The following is an 18,151-nucleotide window of genomic DNA, read 5'->3' on the forward strand; positions in this document are numbered from 1 at the left end:
GCCACAAAGATGGCGCCGGGTGGGCGGGGTGACCGCGCAGCCTTTGCGCATGCTCCATATAATTCCCCCAAGCGCGGGCTCTGCTTCGCGCATGCGCTCCACACCCGCGGCCCCGGCGCAAGATGGCGGCGGCGGGGCGGGCGAGGCGGAGGTGGGGCGGCGGCGGTGGCGGACGCAGCGGTGCCCGGTGCCTGCAGCCCCTAGCCTCACGCCCAGGTAAGCGGCGCGACCGCGTGGCCGCGGCCCGCCGTGCAGGAGGAGGCGGCGGGGGCCGGCGGCGGCGCGCGGGCGGCGGAGGGGAGGCGGCGCAGGCCCGCGGCCGCCATCTTAGAGCGCTAGAGCGCGGCCGCTACTGCCGCCGCGCTCCCGCCGCCGCGCTCCCGCCGCCGCGCCCCCGCCGCGCCTGCGCGTCACGCGGCCCCTCCCCGCGGCGCCGTAACGGGCTCCTGTCTCCGCAGCCGCCCCCGCGGGCCAGGCGCGGGACGCCCCGCTATGAGGATGCGGCCCCGGCGCGCCAGCGGCGAGTACGGAGCGACGGCCACGCGTCCCGCCAGGCAGCCCGCCACCGTAAGTACCCGCCCGGCCGGCCGTCGCCCCGCTTAGGCCGCGCCCCCGGACCGCTCCCGGCCAGACTGCAGAGTTGTCGCCGTCGCCGCCTCCTCTCCGCACTCGCTGGGTGCCCGTGGCCGCTCGCCGGCCCCGGCCCGCCGCGCCGAGGAGCTCCGTGCCGTCTTCGCCGCCGGCAGGGCAGCCCCAGGAGGTTCCCGGCCGCTTCCCCGCGCACACACGGTGCCCCGGTGCCCAGTGCCCGTGGTGCCCCGGGAGCGCTGCGCTGCTCAGCTCCGGGCCCGCCGGCCGGCGCTCGGAAAGGGGATGGGTGCCGATGGAGGAGGCGATGGCCTGGCTCCCAGCCTCCTGGAGCAGCCGTGGTTCTGGGATGGGGGAGAGCCGCGGGGTTGTCCCGGGGGCCTGTCGCTGATCTCCTTTGTCTGCATTTGCTGTTGTCTTGTACAAAATTCTACCTCGGTGAAATGGAAACAAATACCGGTCCTGTTTGCTGTACTTCTTTACTCTGTGTCTCCTTACCCCTCGCTGTGGTCTCTGGTTGTGCTGCTGCTCTAGGTTGTAAGCTCTCTGGGCAGGGACAGCGTTGTACCGTGTTTGTGAAGCACTGTATGCATTGCCATGGTGTATAAAAACATACCGTAATCACCATAAAATGCTTCCTCTGGATCCCTGTCACTGTCTAAGTCCCAGTGTAGTTACATAAAAGTAGAGTGGCTTCTGCCAGGATTCCTGTTAGTTTGGCTGTTTCCTTTTCCCAGACCTTAAGGGTACTTGGATTTAATACTTGTTAACACAGATCAAGTGATAAAACTTCTTGGCTACTTCCACCATTCCAGTTTATCCATAAATGGGAGGAGGCAGAGCCAGCCACCCTATTTGACAGCTCTTTTGAGCGATGCGTGGTGAAAAACACTGGCAGGTCGCTGGAGCTGGCATGTGCCATCCAAGCTGGCCAGGGCTCCGTGCCCAGTGCTGTCTGTGAATCCTGACAATCATGACTTTGGGAGCTCTGGTCCCCCCAGTACACACCAGTTCTTTCCAGGCTGTGCTCTGTGTAACGTGCAGGACACAGCAGCAGCTGCATGTGCAAGTGTAGCTTTAGTTTGAGGAGGAGGGACTAAACCTCCTTCAGAGCTTCCCTGTGCTCCTGCCTCACAGCTCTGCCATCTCCAGGGTCCCTGTACCCACGGGCTGACACGAGCCTGAGCTGCTGCCGCTGGCCCAGCTCACCTTGGCACGTTTGTGTAGTGTCTGTAAGGACACGGTGGGGTTGGAGTTCAGGAGGGAGTGTGAGATTGCACAACGCTCACTGCTGAGGCCATTAAAGTTCCCCCGTTGTGTCCTACACTCTGCTGCAGGCATGAGGCGTTACCTGCTTGCTCTGGGGCAGAGACCCAAACTCCAGGTATCACAGTGTCCCACACCTTCCTTTGTGTACCCTGCCTGGAAGGATGGAAACATCTTCCAAGGTGCTGAAGGAGTCGAGTTCCTCAGTGCTGATCTCAGCCAATGCTGTGGGCAGCTGAGCTACTGGCCACTCGCTCTTGACCACTGTTTGCTTCTGCCATTCTGTTCTGCTGAAATAGCCACTGGCCTTTATGCACAGGAAGGGCAGTGAAGACTTCAAATCCCAGTGACAACCCAAAAAAAAAATCAGAGTTTTTATTGGAGAGCTCCTGTACGTGGCTCCTGCTGTCAGGAGTGTGCTGCTCAGGTGAGGAGCACACTATACACAGCACTGTGCTGCTGCTGCCCTGACTGCTGGTGTGTGCTGTGGGGTGTCTCCAAAGCCTGAATAGAGTTAAGTGTCTGAGGTAGCTGGGAATTATGTAAAATGCCTTGTTTCCCCCCAGTTCATTGCCAATGCATTTTGGGCTGCCAGAGAAGAGCAATCTGTGGCGCTGTTTCAGAAACTTCCCCAGGGAAGAGTGGTGACTAAGAGAGGAAAAGCCTGGCTGTTTCTCTCCAGCTGGCAACATTAAATTATGATTAAGAGGAGCTTTATTGTTCCAACAGACCTTCTTTTGCATAACTGTTGTTATGCAGATGAAAAAGCAGCAAGGGCCAAAACAGCTGGCTGAAGCCCTGCTTGTGGGACTAGGACTAGCACTAGGACGTGTCAGCCTGGCACATGCAGAGGGTAATAATCGGGAGCTCCTGACTCCCAGCCTGTGGTTTTCTGAACCACAGAAGTTGTTAGTGAACCTCCAGGGCTATTTTATATAGCAGATTTTTATTTTAATGAAAGCCTTATGTTGAAATGATGTGCAGTTATGTGTGTGTGAGTTGATTCAAACTGTCTCTGAGGATAATATCAGACCTGGCCAGTGGTATTGGTGTGGCAGAAGGTGGCACATAATCACAGAGGAGGTTATGTTATTTTTTACAATCTGATGCTTTGCTCTTTGGAGAGGTCTAGCTGAAAAGGGAATATTTTGAATGCTGGCCTAAAGAACACCCTGGCTAACCCCATTTAACACTGAGCATTCCTCATAGCTCGTTGTATCCAGGATAACAAGGTGTTTTTCAGGGCTGAGGTGCAGTTTGTGTGTACTGGTTCAATCCCTGTTTTATTATCAGAATGAACTTTTATTGCTACACCTGAGTATGCCAAGCAGATCTGGGACCTTTCCTGCTGTAACACTGGATATTACTCTGTTTTTTCCAGTGTGGTTGCTGAGAAATGGCCAATGAGAATCACAGAAGCCCTGCGGAGGAAGCGTCTCTCATGAGTCACTCACCTGGCACCTCCAACCAGAACCAGCCCAGCTCCCCCAAACCCATGCGCCTGGTACAGGACCTGCCAGGTACCCACTCTGCCTTCGGGAGTTCTGCAGGGCCCTGGCAGTTGGGAGAGGGGTGAAACAAGGCTGCCAAGGGAGGCCAGGAGTGATGTGTGTTTCAGAGAGTGCTGTGACAGTGCTGGGCACTGCAGGGCAGGTCTGTTGTGCAGGATGCTCCTCTCCTGACTCTCACTGTCCTCTCAGATGAGCTGGTGCAGGCTGGCTGGGAGAAGTGCTGGAGCAAGCGGGAGAACCGCCCGTACTACTTCAACCGCTTCACCAACCAGTCTCTGTGGGAAATGCCTGTGCTGGGACAGCACGATGTCATAGTAAGTGCTCACTCATCTTGGGAGTGCTGTGCCAGGACTGGGGTCTTCAGATTACAGGTGTCTTGTGTGCCTTCAAAACTCCTTGCTCAGTCCATTGTCTGGCATGATTCTGGGGAAGTGTTTCTCTGTCAGGTGTTGCTGTTCCAGGAGTCATGCACCGCTCATCAGCGTGGGGGATTTGTGATGAGTTTTTCTCATTAAAATATTTTTAAAAGGCATATAGACATCTAGAAGAGAATCTTTCAGCTTTGTGCAGGTGTGACTAGTGGTGTCCTTATTTCCATCCACGTGGGAGCTGGGAGCAGTGCAATGGGAGGCTGCAGTGGCAGTTGGTGAGCTTGACGTGTGCTGTTGTTGTTTGGACTCTCATAGTCAGACCCTCTGGGACTGAACGCGGCTCCCATGCCACTGGAAGGTGGAGTGGCAGATGCCTCTGTGGAGAGCAAGCAGAGGAAGAGGAGGTTCTCAGAAGAGGTTCCACCAAGTAGCAACAGTGTGAAGAAGCCCAAGGTGGGTTTGGTGCTCTGAAACAAACATGTGCAGCCTGAAACCAAGGGGAGCTGGTGAGCTCATGGGGGTCTCCCACGTGGTGTTCTGGTGTGGGACTGTTTGATTCACTGGGCTGCTTCTCCTTGACCTGTCTCTTTGGTGGAGTAATTCATCTTTCACACACACAGGCGGATGTCCCAGGGAACCCAGCTGCTCAGCCAGTCCCCAGCTCTCCCAGTATTCCAGGAACCTCTGTTTTGAAGGCATGGTGTGTTTCACCTGAAGACAAACAGCAGGCAGCTCTTCTACGACCAACTGAGTGAGTTGTGTCCATTTGTCTTCTGTTCCTTTCTCAGTAAAGTGTTTGAGACACACAGGTTGCAAGAAACCTGAGGGATAAATCACTGCCAGGAGTTTTGATAGTTTGGTTTCCTGACTGGTGAAACAGCCCAAGGAAGTATCTTTAAAAGTAATATTTGATAATTAGCCAGTGATCTGGTTATCCTGATGACATTTTCTTCTGCCACAGAGTATACTGGGACCTGGATATTCAGACAAATGCTGTGATTAAGCAGAGGGCACCATCAGAAGTGCTTTCTCCACACCCTGAGGTGGAGCTGCTCCGGTCCCAGCTCATTCTCAAGCTGAGGCAGCATTACCGTGAGCTCTGCCAGCAGCGAGAAGGTGAGTTGGGTTCCTTTGATTTCCTTCTCAGTTCTAATGTTGTGGTAATTTGACTTTTGTTTTATGCCTGTCTAGTCCCTGTGTTCTCTTTTTGTGATGGTTATACTCTGTGGCATTGTTGGTTAAGTGATTAGGCAGAACTTTGTGTGATGATCCTTATCAGAATTACTGGGCATTTCTGTATTGTATTGATTAGACCCTTCTTCTGTGCATCTGCAGGGATTGACCCCCCAAGGGAGTCATTTAACCGCTGGATGTTGGAGAGAAAAGTGGTTGATAAAGGGACAGATCCTCTTCTCCCGAGTGACTGCGAGCCAGTAGTGTCTCCTTCCATGTTCAGAGAGATCATGAATGACATTCCCATCAGGTACTGTTCACAGACAGAGCACTTTGTTGGGATGGTTCTGGGTCAGTCTGGTCTGGTGATTTACCTGCCGCGGTTCCGCTGTGGTGCTCCCTTTGTTTGGATGCTGGTGAAGGAAAGCTGGGGAACTGAACCTGTTTTCCATGCCTTTGTGAGACTCATGCATATGAATTTAACTTACCTCAGGTTATCCAGAATTAAGTTCCGAGAGGAAGCCAAGAGGCTGCTCTTCAAGTATGCTGAGGCTGCGAAACGACTGATTGAATCCAGGTGGGAGCTCTTCTCGCAGTGCTGTCACGTTCAGAAAAGACAAAAGAACTATAGGGACTTCTCATCCTGCCTTATCCAGCACTGGGCATAATGTTATTGAGAAAGAGCAAGGTTGGGAACATACAGAAGAAAAACAGTAGTGCTGGAGCCATCTTTTGATAATTACTGTTACTGTAAAATGTAATACTGGGGAGCTGAGTGTGTGTGGAGACAATGAAGTACTGGGTGTGGAATGTCTTTTGTCATCCCTGAGATAATATCAGGAGTGCTTGAGCACTCACTGCTGTTACAGAGCAACAAGCTTAGAGTGGCATTTTGCATACAAGGTGGAGTTTTTCTGACCAGTTCTGCCACAGCAGGCAAAACTGAGGAAGAGAGTTGGGGAGAGGCTTGTGGGGGAAAGGAAAAGCTTGTAAACAGGGTAGTTTTCTTGAAGTCACAAGCCCCTAGCAGTAATTGAAAATTAGAGGAAGTGTCAAAATGGACCAATGCCATGACAAATAAAGGCTTTTTGGGCCTCTCCTGTTGCAGAGAGGACAGCAGCCAGCTACACCAAATTTTGGAGAGATTATAGCAGTCTGCAATCATGCAAATGTCTGGAAGGCCTTTCCAGAGAATGGAGGGGAGGGACAGGGATGGACAAGTGACAGTATCCACATTCCCCAGTGATAGAAAACTTTGGTGGGGGGTGGAATACCTGGCTGTGCAGCTGTGAGTTAAATTTTGCCTCTGTTTTTGTAGGAGTGCTTCCCCAGACAGCAGGAAGGTGGTGAAGTGGAATGTGGAGGACACCTTCAGCTGGCTGCGACGGGACCATTCCGCCTCCAAGGAGGACTACATGGTCAGTGTACCACTGATGTGTGGCTGGGCACAGGGAGCTGGGGAGGGGACATGTGGGGACAGGTACAGGTCCTTCTGGAGACACTGAAGACCCCTGGAGAGCCAGTGGTGGCCATGTGAGAGACTCTGGTTCTCTGTTTCCACAGGACCGCCTGGAGCACTTACGCAAACAGTGTGGGCCCCACGTGTCTGCTGCAGCCAAGGACTCTGTGGAAGGCATTTGCAGTAAAATTTACTACATATCCCTGGAATACGTCAAGCGCATCCGAGAGAAGCATCTTGCCATACTCAAGGAGAACAATATCTCTGGTATGCAGCCAGCTTTGAGGAGCTGTAGAGCTGCAGCACTGCAGTAAAAGGCCCCATGGTCTTGTCCCTATTCAGAGAGTGTTACCTGTTGGGAGGGCAGCTCTGTCTCCAAATGTTAAAAAGTCTGTGTTTCAAAGTAAGAAACAGCCAGTCCAACATAGGCCTCAGCTTTCAGTCACAATGTGTGTGCAGTGACAGGCTGTCTTCCATCAGGTGCTGTGACCAGCTGTAACATCAGATACTACAAATATGTGATTTGCCAAGATGAAGTAGCTTGTTAGGAGCAGGTCACACTGAGCAGGGCATTCGTTCATTTCACTGGACCGTGCTTTTTTGCTTTGCTGCTTCATGAATTCCTGGGGACAGCTGACACCCCCTTAATAGTGCTGAGTGTTCTCCCTTTATTCTCATTTGCCACGTTTCTCGTGTTTTGAGCACCCCTCTGCCTCCCAGCTTGTCACTGTGCACCCTTTCTTGGCAGAGTTTGTGTTCCTTGATCTTTCCTCTGTTCTTTCTTTCGTTCACGTCTGTATATCTCTCTCTAGTCAGCTTTTTCTTCCTCCATGGGGTCTGCTCCTTTCATTGCCACTGTCTGTAGTCCTTTTCCCTTTTGGGTCCTGGCTCTCCTCAGGCTCCCTTCAGGTCCCAATGCCTGCCTCTTGGCATTGTTTTTGATGCTTATCTTCCAATCCCACTAAGTCAAGAGATTACTTCCAGCTGATTTATGAGCTCTTCCTGAAGCTGAGGCAATGGATAACCACAAGGTGCAGGGAGATTCCTTTGCCTCCTGCATTTGGCCGCCTGTGAACTTCTATTGTGCTCTGGATGAGTTTGGGGCAAACTGAAATAAGAAACAGTAGCTACAAAAAGAGGGTTTTGTTTGTTTGGAACATGCCTCAGGACTCTGGGGTGGCTGTGTGCTGTCTGCATTGAGGAATCAGCTTTGAACCTAGGTAGCTGCCTACAACATCTGTGAGGGACCACCATGGTGGTTTTTTGGGAGGACCACCCTATTCTTCAGCCCTTTTGGATTGCTGTGTCTTTTGAGTTGGACTGAAGATTGGTCCTGAATACCCTTGGCTTCTCACAGGCTGCCTTTCTATTAATTGTCCACAGCTGAGGTGGAAGCTCCTGAGGTCCAGGACAGGCTGGTGTACTGCTACCCCGTGAGACTGGCCATCCCCTCCCCACCACTGCCCAGCGTGGAGATGCACATGGAGAACAACGTGGCCTGTGTGCGCTACAAGGGGGAGATGGTCAAAGTGAGCCGCAACTACTTCAGCAAGCTGGTAAGGGCTGGGCACTGCTCTGCTGCCCCTGGGGCAGAGTCATCTCCTGGGCAGGGCTGGGCAGAGGCTGGCCAGTTGACCCTGCAGAGCTGTCACACACTGCCATGGCCATGAGGACAGCTACTCTCACCTTAGCTGGGGTCAGGCTCTGCTGGGAGTATTTCCCAGGTGTTGGGTGTGTGCTCTGAATAAATGTTGTGTTGCCAGAACATTGTACTCAAACCAAGGCAGCCCTTGCTGAGAGACACGTGCTGCTGTGGTAGTTCATTCATTTTGTGTTAGTGACAAGCTGGTGGCTCATGCAGTGACAGCAGATGTGCTGACAACTCCCTGCAGAGCCCACCTGCTCCTCAGCCTCCCTCTCCCTGTCACAATGTGCATGTATCACCATAGCTTGGCTGTTCCTGATGTCTTCAATGGCTGGGCTTTCTCTTCCAGTGGCTTCTTTATCGGTACAGCTGCATTGACGACTCAGGCTTTGAAAAGTTCCTGCCCAGGGTTTGGTGCCTTCTCCGTCGATATCAGGTACGATCTCACCACAGCTGTACATCAGATAGCCTTGGCAGCACTGGGAACTTGTCTTTGCTCTGGGAAGGGGTCACAACTTTGGGAGCCTGGAGCAACATGGGGTTTAAACTGGGTCTGTAGTCTCCTCATGCTATGCTGAGGTAGGACTGTATACTTGGGAGCAGTTGTGGTCTTGACACGAGACCTCAGTGTGGGTAAAGATCTTTGTGAAGGAAACCTGCAGTAGCTCTTGACTCTGAGGGCAGCTGAAGGGTCACTTGGTACAAGAGAAAACTGATGGTTTTGTGGGGTCAGAGTTGGATAAAATCTCTAAAGAGCATTCTTGGGTACATGCAGGGACCTACACAAATTTGAGAAAGGACGAGGGGGCCCTGCATACCTAGAGGAGTGGGTGCATGGACATGTGGCCCTGGGTCCATGGTCAGTGAAGGGAACAGCAGGAACAGTGAGTGCTGGCACGGCTCACCAGGGTTTGCTCTCTTCAGATGATGTTTGGTGTGGGGCTGTATGAAGGGACTGGTCTGCAAGGGGCACTTCCCGTGCACATCTTTGAAGCCCTCCACAAGCTCTTTGGAGTGAGTTTTGAATGCTTTGCCTCGCCCCTGAATTGCTATTTTAAACAGTACTGTTCAGCCTTCTTGGACACAGACGGGTATTTTGGATCCAGGGGGTGAGTATTGCGTTCCCTTGCTCTGCGTGGGTGTGGGTGCATGCCCGTGAGATGACTCAGGATGAGCTGATGGGGATCTTTGCTTCTTTCTCCAGCCCGTGCCTGGATTTCTTCCCTATAAGTGGTTCTTTTGAGGCAAATCCTCCGTTCTGTGAGGAGCTGATGGATGCCATGGTCTCTCACTTTGAGGTATGTCTGCTCACAGTGAGGTTGTTTGGGAGGGAGCTGTGCTGTCCATCCTCTGCTCCCCACCACTCCTGCGCCCTGAGGGCACGGACAGAGGACAGTGTCAGCTGGGCACTGCTCTTAAATCAGAAGCATTTCCTTTCTGTAGGACTGATTAAACACGTCATTGCTCAGTCAGTGCTGAGATTGTTCCTTTTCTTGTTGCACTAGAAACTGCTGGAGAGCTCCAGCGAGCCGCTCTCCTTCATTGTCTTCATCCCTGAGTGGCGGGACCCCCCCACGCCAGCCCTGACGCGCATGGAGCAGAGCAAGTTCAAGCGACACCAGCTCATCCTGCCGGCCTTCGATCACGAGTACCGCAGCGGGTCCCAGCACGTCTGCAAAAAGTAGGCTTTGTTCTCAGATCCTTTGGGAACACAGCTCTGAAGCTGTGTGACAGAAATATCCTCTCCCAGGCTGAAATCAGTGGGAAGCAGGGAGCAGACAAGGACAAGCGCAGCGCATCATCACTTTGGGTGTTTAGGATGGGCAGACAGCATGGTGAATTCAACGTCTGTTTAATGACTGCTAAGTTTAGCTTGTGAGAGGTGTGTGCCTCGGGCACGAGTCCAGCTAGAACAGGTCACACCTGTGGCTCTGATCTGTGCTTCTGCCAGCCCTCAGGCCTGGTAGCTGCTTGTGCTGCAGCAGCTGGATGTCACTGGGAGAGCAGAGGCAAGGGCCAGTCAGTGGGGGTTTGGTCTCCAGTGGGGCAGGCTGGTCTCTGCTGCTGAGGCAACAAGTGTGAGCAGCAGCTTGTTTAAGCAACAGGTGCCAGAGCACTGAATTTCTTACCTGCTTAGGACTGATGCCTCACTGTGCTGATTCCCCTCTGCAGGGACAGAAAGGTTCCAGCACATGCGTGTGCTGGTAGGCAGCAGTCGGACTCTGCACCATCAGTGTTTCTTCCCTCTGGAAGCTTAGGAGCCACTACTGTACTCAGAACTGCCCAAGGCTGCACTGTGCCTCCCTTCTGGTCAGAATAATAAGAGAAAGGATGGGACAAATACTTGTCCTAGTGAAGGCACGAAGAGGAGGAGCAGGTGTTGAGGGTTTTGGGCGGGGGCCAGGGGAGGTGCTGATGCCTGTGCTCTTCCCTTGCAGGGAGGAGATGTACTACAAGGCTGTGCACAACACAGCCGTCCTCTTCCTGCAGAACAGCGCCGGCTTTGCCAAGTGGGAGCCCACGCCGGAGCGGCTGCAGGAGCTCGTTGCAGCCTACAAGCATTCGGGCCGAACCCTCAGCTCCTCGTCTTCCTCCTCCTCGTCCTCATCCTCCTCCTCCTCCTCCACAGCGGACAAAGAGCGGGAGCTGGGCCGAGAGCAGAGCAGCAGCCGAGAGACTAATCCCAACTAAGGCAGAGGTGCGAGGCAGCAGGAGAGGTGCCGGTGGCCCCGGGGGAGGCTGGCTGGGGCAGCAGAGACTGCTGGCTGCGCAGCACGGCCCGGGACTCCTGCGCAGCAGCTCCACGGCACCCGCTCTCCTCTGCGAACTGCACGCCAGCCCCCAGGAGCCGGGAGCGTCCGGCGGCCGGTGGGAGAGGAGGCTCAGCCACGGCCCTCAGCAGGGCGAGGGAGCCCAGCGTGGCGCGGCAGGAGGAGCCGGCAGCTCCGCGACGCCGGAGCGCCGAGGGAAGGGACGGCCAGAGCTGGGACGCGCGCGTGGGCAGGCAGAAGGACGGTGGAACAGATGGAGGGACGGATGGCAAGCGCGAGTGCTGGGCGCTGAGCGCCGCGGCCGGAGGGGCCCCGGCAGGAGAGGGACGGGCAGAGCCCGGGGGCTCCTGCGGCCGGACTGGCCCCAGCACAGCTCCGTGTCCATAGTGTAAATAGTTCTGTCTGTGGCACCCACGCTCCTCGTGGGGCTGCTCCCATCGCATCTGTGTTTCTTTCTCATGTGTGAGTCCTGTGTTCGCTGACATTGTGTCCTGGAGAGGGGAGGAGCAGAGGAGAAGAGTTTATTTGGTGTGTAAAGATGTCTTTGCAGCTGTTTTTGTAGTCATTGTGGTTTTTATGCGGAGCCTCCGGGCTTTATTTAACCTCCTTGGGTTTTGTTTTGTAAGGATTAATTTAACACCGCTAACCATTTTATTACTTTTATCAAGAAGAGCAAAATCTATTTTTGATTTCTGTTTCCTAGTTCTTAGGAACATTAAAACCAGCATACAGCTCTGCTTGTGTCCATGACTTGCCTTCTTTGGTGTATGGGGTCTGTGTTCACCCCTGTCTGGTCTCTGCCTGGGTGGAAGGTAGCAAAATGTTGGGGTTTGGTTTTTCAGAACTGTCTGGCATTGCCCTTTTCCAGGCCTCCTGGTGAGGGAGGAGTTTTTTACTTATTACCAGTGTGAGCCCCTGAAGCAGCCTGACCACCCCACTGCTCCAGTGAGGTTTTGGTGCCTTCCTTCCCATTGGAGAAGTGCAGAGAAATGCACTCAGACTCCAAGTGCCTTTGGACTCACTGGGGCAGGTGCACAGCCAGCCTCTCCTGGTGGGTGCCACAACACTGCTGGTGCTGGACCAGTGTCAGTGCCACGGCAGTGACAGTGCCACCCTGAAGTGGGCAGGAATTGCCCAGCGCCTGATGCTGCCCACTCCCAGAGGCTTCAAAGCTCTCCAGAGATGCTTTTGATGGTGGCAAGATCATTGATGTCCTTCAAGTCAGGGCGGTTGGGAATGTCAGCTGTGAATGTGGCAGTTTGTAAAGGCTTTTTTTCCCCTTTAATCATTGTTTTTGACTCAAGACCACCTGTTCCTGAGGCACAGGTGAGTAGAGATGTGCTGCTGCTGGGAGTGTCCCCAACCCACCCCTTGGCCAGTCAGTGCACACTGAGCCCTTTGCCTGCTCCCTCAGGTGAGGGAAGTTACCTGGTTGAATACCCAGTGGCTGTGGTCTCGCAGGCATGTGTAGGTGACATCAGTGGCCAGAAGCCTGGTGGTGTGGGCTGCTTCTCGAGTCTCCTTTATCCTGACAGAGCAAGAGATGGTCGATGGAGCACATCAGGTTGGCACTGGGGCCATTTCAAGGGCTGATAACCAGGACTAGGTCAATCTGTGAGGGGCTGTGGTGTGAGGGGCAGCTGTGGAAGGGTTGGGAGCAGTGGGTGGTACGGGCAGGACTGGGGGGAATGAAGCACACCAGGAGCTGAAGTCCCTGCATAAAAGCTCTGTCAGGCTGTACTAAACCTGGACGATTTAGACAAAAAGGTCCTCACTCCCATTGTCCCCGTGGTGGGCAGTGCTGCCACTCCTCTCAGGAAGGAAGGAGGGGATCCCTGAGTGCTTTTGCCCCCCAGGGCTCCTGGAAACGCCCTGTAAGGGCAGCAGCTGGGGGAGGATTTGACTGGGCTTGGGAAGCACAGCCTGCAGTGTAGGACCTGCAGGGGGCTTGGCTGTGCCCAGCCTGAACCTGTCGAGTGCCGTGTCCCCCGAGTGCCCCCGGCTCGATTCCCCGGGCATGCTGAACCCCAAGCGCCGCTACCGCAGGCCCCACGCCGGGAAGGAGCATCCCAGGGCTGACCGTGAGCGGGGACCCCCGGAGTACCGGGAGCCGCACCGATCCCGCACCAAACCCCGCACCGCCCCCTGCGCCGACCCCTGCGCCTGCCCCTCAGCAGCCGGCGGGGCCCGGTTCTGCACGAGGGGGCTCCGCAGGGCCCCTGCACGGCCCGTCCGAGCTCCCCCTCCGTTCCCCGCTCCCCGTTACCGGGCCAACGCCGCGGCGCTGCCGGCGGCCCCTGCGCCGTGCTCGCCCCCGCAGCGCGGCGGGCAGCGCCCCGCGCCTCCCCCCATGGGGCTGCCGGGCCCGAGCCCGCCGCCGCCGAGCCCACCGGAGCCGCCGAGCCCGCCGGCGGCGGGGACCGAGCCGCCGCTGTGTCCCCGCCGGGAGCCGCAGGTACGGGAGAGGATGCGGTGCGGGCCGGGAGCGGGGGCGGGCAGTACGGACCGAGAGCGGCTCGCCCGGGGAGCGGGTGCGGGGTGCGGGGTCCCCGCCGCCGGCACAGCCGCTGTTCGGAGCCATCCCGGGCCCCCAGCGAACCCACACGCACCGTGAGGGCCAGAGATGTGTCCGGGGGCTGCCCTTCCGCTGGCGCCGGCCCCTGGGAGCGATTTTTTCCCCGCAAGGCAGGGGCGGGCGGGATGACGGCGAGTCCCAGCGCTGGTGGCACCGGGCGGGGGTTGCAGTCGGGGTCGGGGACGGGGCTGTCGTTCTGCTCTCGCTGCCCCGCTGTCCCACCGAGCCCCGGCTCTGACCGCACAATGGCCATGGCATGTGGCGGAGCTGGGACCCCACGCGTGGGAGGCAGCGGGCCCGGGGCCTGCCCTCAGCCCTGGCTGACAGCGGTGCCCCCTCCCTGCAGCTCGGACAGCCCCCCGCAGCCCCCCAGGAGCATGGCCCAGCCAGAGAGCAAGCTGGTGTCCCCGCCGGTGGCACCCTCGTCCCCCGAGCTGGAGTGCCACATCTGCTACAGCCGCTTCGACGCCCGAGCCCGCAGGCCCAAGCTGCTCCGCTGTGGCCATCGCCTCTGTGCCCGCTGCCTGCGCAGGATTGTTCCCGCGGGGGACGCTTCGACCCCCCAGCTCCGCTGCCCCTTCTGCCGCCAGCACAGCCCGGTGCCGGGCGGGGACGTGCAGCAGCTGCAGGATGATAGGGAGGCACTGGCACTGCTGACAGGCCGTGAACGGGCCAAGAAACGGGGGCCACCCCTATCTCCTGAGGTACTCCTTTGCCCCAGCGTGCTGGAGCCCACATCCAGCCCCGACTGCCTGGTTGTCACCATCCTGGAGGTGCCGGAGGACGTAACCCCACCAGAGAGCCTGGGCAGGCTGGAGGTGGTGCGGCTGTACCGCCCCACGAGCCTGGGTGCCCTGCCCTGCCACGGCCCTGGGCAGAAGTGGCACTCCTGGGGGTGGCAAGCCGTGCCCCGCTTCATTCTGGGCGTCCTCTGCCTCCTCTATTTCAGCTCCCTGCCCTTCGGCATCTACCTCCTGCTCATCGAGCACCACAGCCTGGGCATCATCCTGGTCAGTCTTGTGCCCTCCACCCTCCTTCTCTGCATTGTCTACAGCCTCTGCCAGTGCCTGTGCCTGGAGGTCTTTGGGTTCCCCCACTCCTGACCCTGCGCAGCCAACCCCTGTGCCTGAGCCAGGCAGGATTTGGGTTCCTTGGGGCATTGTCCCTTGAGGTACACATGTCCTCTGACCCACAGCATGCTGCGCCTGGACCATGGGGAGCAGCTCAGTGCCTGGTGCCTTCCCACGCAGAACAGCACTGTCCTTTCCATGTGGGTGCTCAGACTGGCTGGAGTGGCTGCAGGAGCTCATTGCAGCCTACAAGCATTTGGGCCAGACCTCAGGTCTTGTCCTCCTCCTGCACAGCGGACAAAGAGCAGGAGCCAGGACTGATCCCAGCTGAAGAAAAACCGCGGCTGGAGGGCCCCCAGCAGGAGAGGGACGGGCAGAGCCCGGGGGCTCCTGGCTGGTCCCAGCACGGCTCCGTGTCCATGGTGTAAATAGTTCTGTCTGTGGCACCCACGCTCCTCGTGGGGCTGCTCCCATCGCATCTGTGTCTCTTTCTCATGTGTGAATCTCGTGTTCGCTGACATTGTGTCCCAGAGGGGAGCAGTGGAGGAGTTTGGTGTGTAAAGATGTCTTTGCAGCTATTCTGTAGTCATTGTGGGTTTTTTTTTCTTTGCACAGCCTCCAGTCTCTATTTAACCTCCTTGGGTTTTGTTTTGTATGGATTAATTTAATACTGCTAACCATTTTATTACTTTTATTAAGAAGAATGAAGTCTATTTTTAATCTCTGCCTTGGACCTGCCCTGCTCTACAGGGGCTGCTCTCTGGAGTACTGGCAGGAAAGTTACCCTACCATTTTTGCTGACACCCCAGCATCCCCACCAGCATCCCCACTGCACACAGGCAACACCAGGACACCCAGGACAGTCACATTTATTACTGTTTTTTGTCCCTCTCACCCACATCTCCCACTCTCCTTGTTGAGGCAACTGCTGCATCCCATGGCTGTCTCTCCTGTCATGCCCTTGGGGACAGGTCATGACTGTCTCAGCCCTATATCTGCTCCAGCACCACTGGCACTGCCAGGGGACACTCGCTGTTGCTGGGTGAAGATTCCAGCATCTCTGCCACACTCCAGATCTTGGGTTTCTGGGGCTGCTTGTCCTGCCCAGGGCCTGTCATCACCTCGGAGCTGCCCCCACACCCATCCTGCACAGGGCTGGAACTGGGAATGGGGACAGCACCCGATGGGACCCCCTCTCCCTCGCTGTCCTCGCCATCTGAGGCATTCTGTGTGGCCCAGCTCGCCTTTTTCTCCTTCTTGAGGCGCCGGCGGGCATTGGCGAACCAGGTGGAGACCTGGGTGAGGCTCATCCGGCTGACCACAGCCAGCATCACCTTCTCCCCCTTGCTGGGGTAGGGGTTCCTGGGGTGTCGTGCCAGCCAAGCCTTCAGTGCCCCGGTGCTCTCCCGCGTCGCCGCCGCCTTTGCCCGCCCCGGCTCTGTGGGCAGCCCCAGGGGCACCTCAAAGGGTGCTGAGACCTGGAGGGGCACAGGGGTGTCAGGGTGGGACAGGGGGGCCGGAGGAGAGGGGCTGTGGGATGTCAGGGCTCGGGTCTTTGTGTGTGGGAGAGGGCAGAGCTGTATCTGCTCGGATCCTGCTGTATCCCCCGTTTTCCTCTCCCATGTGCACCCAAAGTGCCAAGTGCAGGATGGCGTGTGTGTGAGGGGCAGGGGAATGCCGGGGAGGGGCAGGGTCCCCGGGACAGCAGGGCCTCAGCCGCGATTCCAACCACCCCACACAGTCCCATCCTGATCCCAGGAAAGCCCCGCATCCCATTCCTCCGCCGGAGCTGCAGCGCGGCACTTACCAGCGGTGTCATGAGGCTGAGAGGGGGTGGCAGGAGGCTGTACCCAGCCAAAACGGGACAGGGGCAGGAGTAGGGGTAGGGGCAGGGCAGTAGGGCTTGGGGTGGCCCCCGCAGGGTCCCCCAAGGCCCCCCGCAGCCCCCCAGCTCTTGTGCTGGGCTCCTCTCGCCCCGAGGTGCTGCCATACTGCAGGAGAGGAGCCGGGGAGCTGCTCCCGGGTCTTTTATAGCTGCTGGGGTCTGCAGTGACTGACAGCTGATTAGGGGGTATTAGCACCCACGAGAGCAGCAGGATCTGGGGCACCTGGTACCCCCCCTTTCCAGCTACTGTTGGGCAGGGACTTGCAGGGACCGTCCTTGCCTGCCTGCCACCAGCCAGAGCCCTGGTCCCTCCCAGGTCCCCAGCTCAGCACAGCCCACACAGCTCCCAGGGATGGGGTACAGTGGCACCCCAGGGCTGGCACATAGGGCCCACTGAGTGCCCCAAGGACACCCAGAGCCACAAACACACAGCCCAGTGTGTTTTACTGCAGTGCTGAGCTGTGTCCCACCCATGACCCCAGCCCTGACTTGGGGCTGTGGGTGGCAGAGTCCCCTGTGGTCTGGAAGGGTGGGTTGGAGGGCCAGGGGCTGGTGGAAGAATTATAGCCTGGTGGGAGGACAGCAACTCATGCTGCCCCATCCTGCTTGTCCTCTGGCTTGGCCAGGTCCTCACCCAAGCCCCAGCACTGCCATGCCTGCCACTGGATTCCCAGCAGCAGTGACAAAGGAGAAGGGTCCCACAGCCCTCCCCATGGACAGTGGGGACCCTTGCAAGGCACTGGGGGGTTCCTGTGGTTGGCACAGCAGGGCAGTGGTGGGTGGGCAGCTGTGTGAGGGGCCCTGAAAGCCCACGACCCCCTGAGCCACCTGCTCCTGCCACCATGCCTCCCCACTAAGGCTGGGATTATCCCACAGGTTGTATCCGTCATTAAATACCGACTAATAACGCTCTCAGGATATTAAATATGTAACAAACCCGCTTAGCGCTGGCCAGGACAGGAAGGCGAAGGTCACCGGTGCTAATGAGCCCGGCCACATCCCTGCATCCCTGCAGGCCCTGGTGACAGCACAAGGTCCCAGGGTGAGGTGCCAGCACCCAGAGGTCCCATGCCCCTGCACTACCCCATAGCCAGAGCCTGAGCAGCGCTGGAGCTCCCAGCATACAGCAGCCAGAGCTCAGGTCCCATCCATCCCACAGTGGGCTGATGGTGTGCTCTGGGCAGCCACAGGTGTGGAAGCCTCAAGCCAGCCAGGACACTGGTGCTGCTGGCTGGGACCAGCCCTGGCCATGGCCCTGCAGTGGCCCCGTAACCTTGTCCCCAAGGGACTCGTCCAGCCCTAATCAGCACCGTGGATCTGCTTGATTAGATAATGGGGCTGTAATCTAGGAAAGCGCCTGCAGATTGCGGCAGCACCCTGACCCTGCTCAGCACAGCTGGAGAGGGAGGGCCATGGCCTCCGGCACAGCAGGCACAGCAGGCGGACACAGCTGGAGCCGAGCGAGGCACAGCCCTGCAGGCACAGCCACAAACTGCGCACAGCAAGGCTGGTGTGAGGGCAGCGGGACAGAGCCACAGCTGGGACAGCCCCATCAGCCGCAGCCACCTCGGGGAGGTGTGGGGTCACCCACTGCTCACTGCCCTGGGGGTCCAACCCGAGGCAGGTAGGGATGGTCCCAAGGAAGAAGCAGTGGAGGCAGCCATGCTGTGGCAGTTTTGCGGCCCCGGTGCCACCACCCGACCCTGCATGAGGGCAGGGAGAGCCCAGCAAAGATCAGCCCACCCCGAGGGGCTCAGGCTTCACAGAGGCTCTCACCGGGGCAGGGTGGTTCCCGGTCTTTTTTCCCTCCGTGGATAATCAGTTTAATGCAGGAGAA

General features: G+C 57.3%; 2 protein-coding genes across 3 annotated transcripts; both read left to right on the plus strand.

Moving 5' to 3' along the window:
* Positions 1 to 112: 112 nt before the first annotated feature.
* PCIF1 (phosphorylated CTD interacting factor 1) lies at positions 113 to 11,521 on the plus strand. Of its 2 annotated transcripts, XM_059480983.1 has the most exons (17): positions 113 to 216; positions 459 to 567; positions 3,236 to 3,374; positions 3,555 to 3,679; positions 4,052 to 4,189; positions 4,357 to 4,487; positions 4,698 to 4,852; positions 5,072 to 5,219; positions 5,403 to 5,486; positions 6,228 to 6,327; positions 6,473 to 6,635; positions 7,752 to 7,924; positions 8,363 to 8,449; positions 8,938 to 9,122; positions 9,218 to 9,311; positions 9,519 to 9,694; positions 10,452 to 11,521. In XM_059480983.1, exons 3-17 carry the CDS (start codon positions 3,251 to 3,253, stop codon positions 10,702 to 10,704), a joined length of 2,136 nt encoding a protein of 711 aa, XP_059336966.1. In that variant the 5' UTR covers positions 113 to 216; positions 459 to 567; positions 3,236 to 3,250; the 3' UTR covers positions 10,705 to 11,521. The 2 variants fall into 2 exon arrangements, with proteins under 2 accessions (XP_059336966.1, XP_059336967.1); XM_059480984.1 differs by lacking the exons at positions 113 to 216; positions 459 to 567 and having other exon boundaries at positions 2,448 to 3,374.
* A 2,215-nt stretch (positions 11,522 to 13,736) lies between these two features.
* Positions 13,737 to 14,462, plus strand: LOC132078393 (E3 ubiquitin-protein ligase RNF182-like). Its single transcript, XM_059480490.1, has one exon. The coding sequence runs from the start codon at positions 13,737 to 13,739 to the stop codon at positions 14,460 to 14,462; it is 726 nt and encodes a 241-aa protein (XP_059336473.1).
* Positions 14,463 to 18,151: the final 3,689 nt, after the last annotated feature.

Source organism: Ammospiza nelsoni, chromosome 12, assembly GCF_027579445.1.
Source record: "Ammospiza nelsoni isolate bAmmNel1 chromosome 12, bAmmNel1.pri, whole genome shotgun sequence".
NCBI classification, from domain to species: Eukaryota; Metazoa; Chordata; class Aves; order Passeriformes; family Passerellidae; genus Ammospiza; species Ammospiza nelsoni.

What these genes read in the sequence shown, in the direction of transcription:
- PCIF1 (XM_059480983.1), top strand. Translation starts at nt 3,251, where the DNA reads ATGGCCAATGAGAATCACAGAAGCCCTGCGGAGGAAGCGTCTCTCATG. An exon ending in ACAGTGTGAAGAAGCCCAAG is followed by an intron (nt 4,190 to 4,356) that starts GTGGGTTTGGTG and finishes TCACACACACAG; the next exon opens with GCGGATGTCCCAGGGAACCC. An exon ending in CAAGGAGAACAATATCTCTG is followed by an intron (nt 6,636 to 7,751) that starts GTATGCAGCCAG and finishes AATTGTCCACAG; the next exon opens with CTGAGGTGGAAGCTCCTGAG.
- LOC132078393 (XM_059480490.1), top strand. Translation starts at nt 13,737, where the DNA reads ATGGCCCAGCCAGAGAGCAAGCTGGTGTCCCCGCCGGTGGCACCCTCG.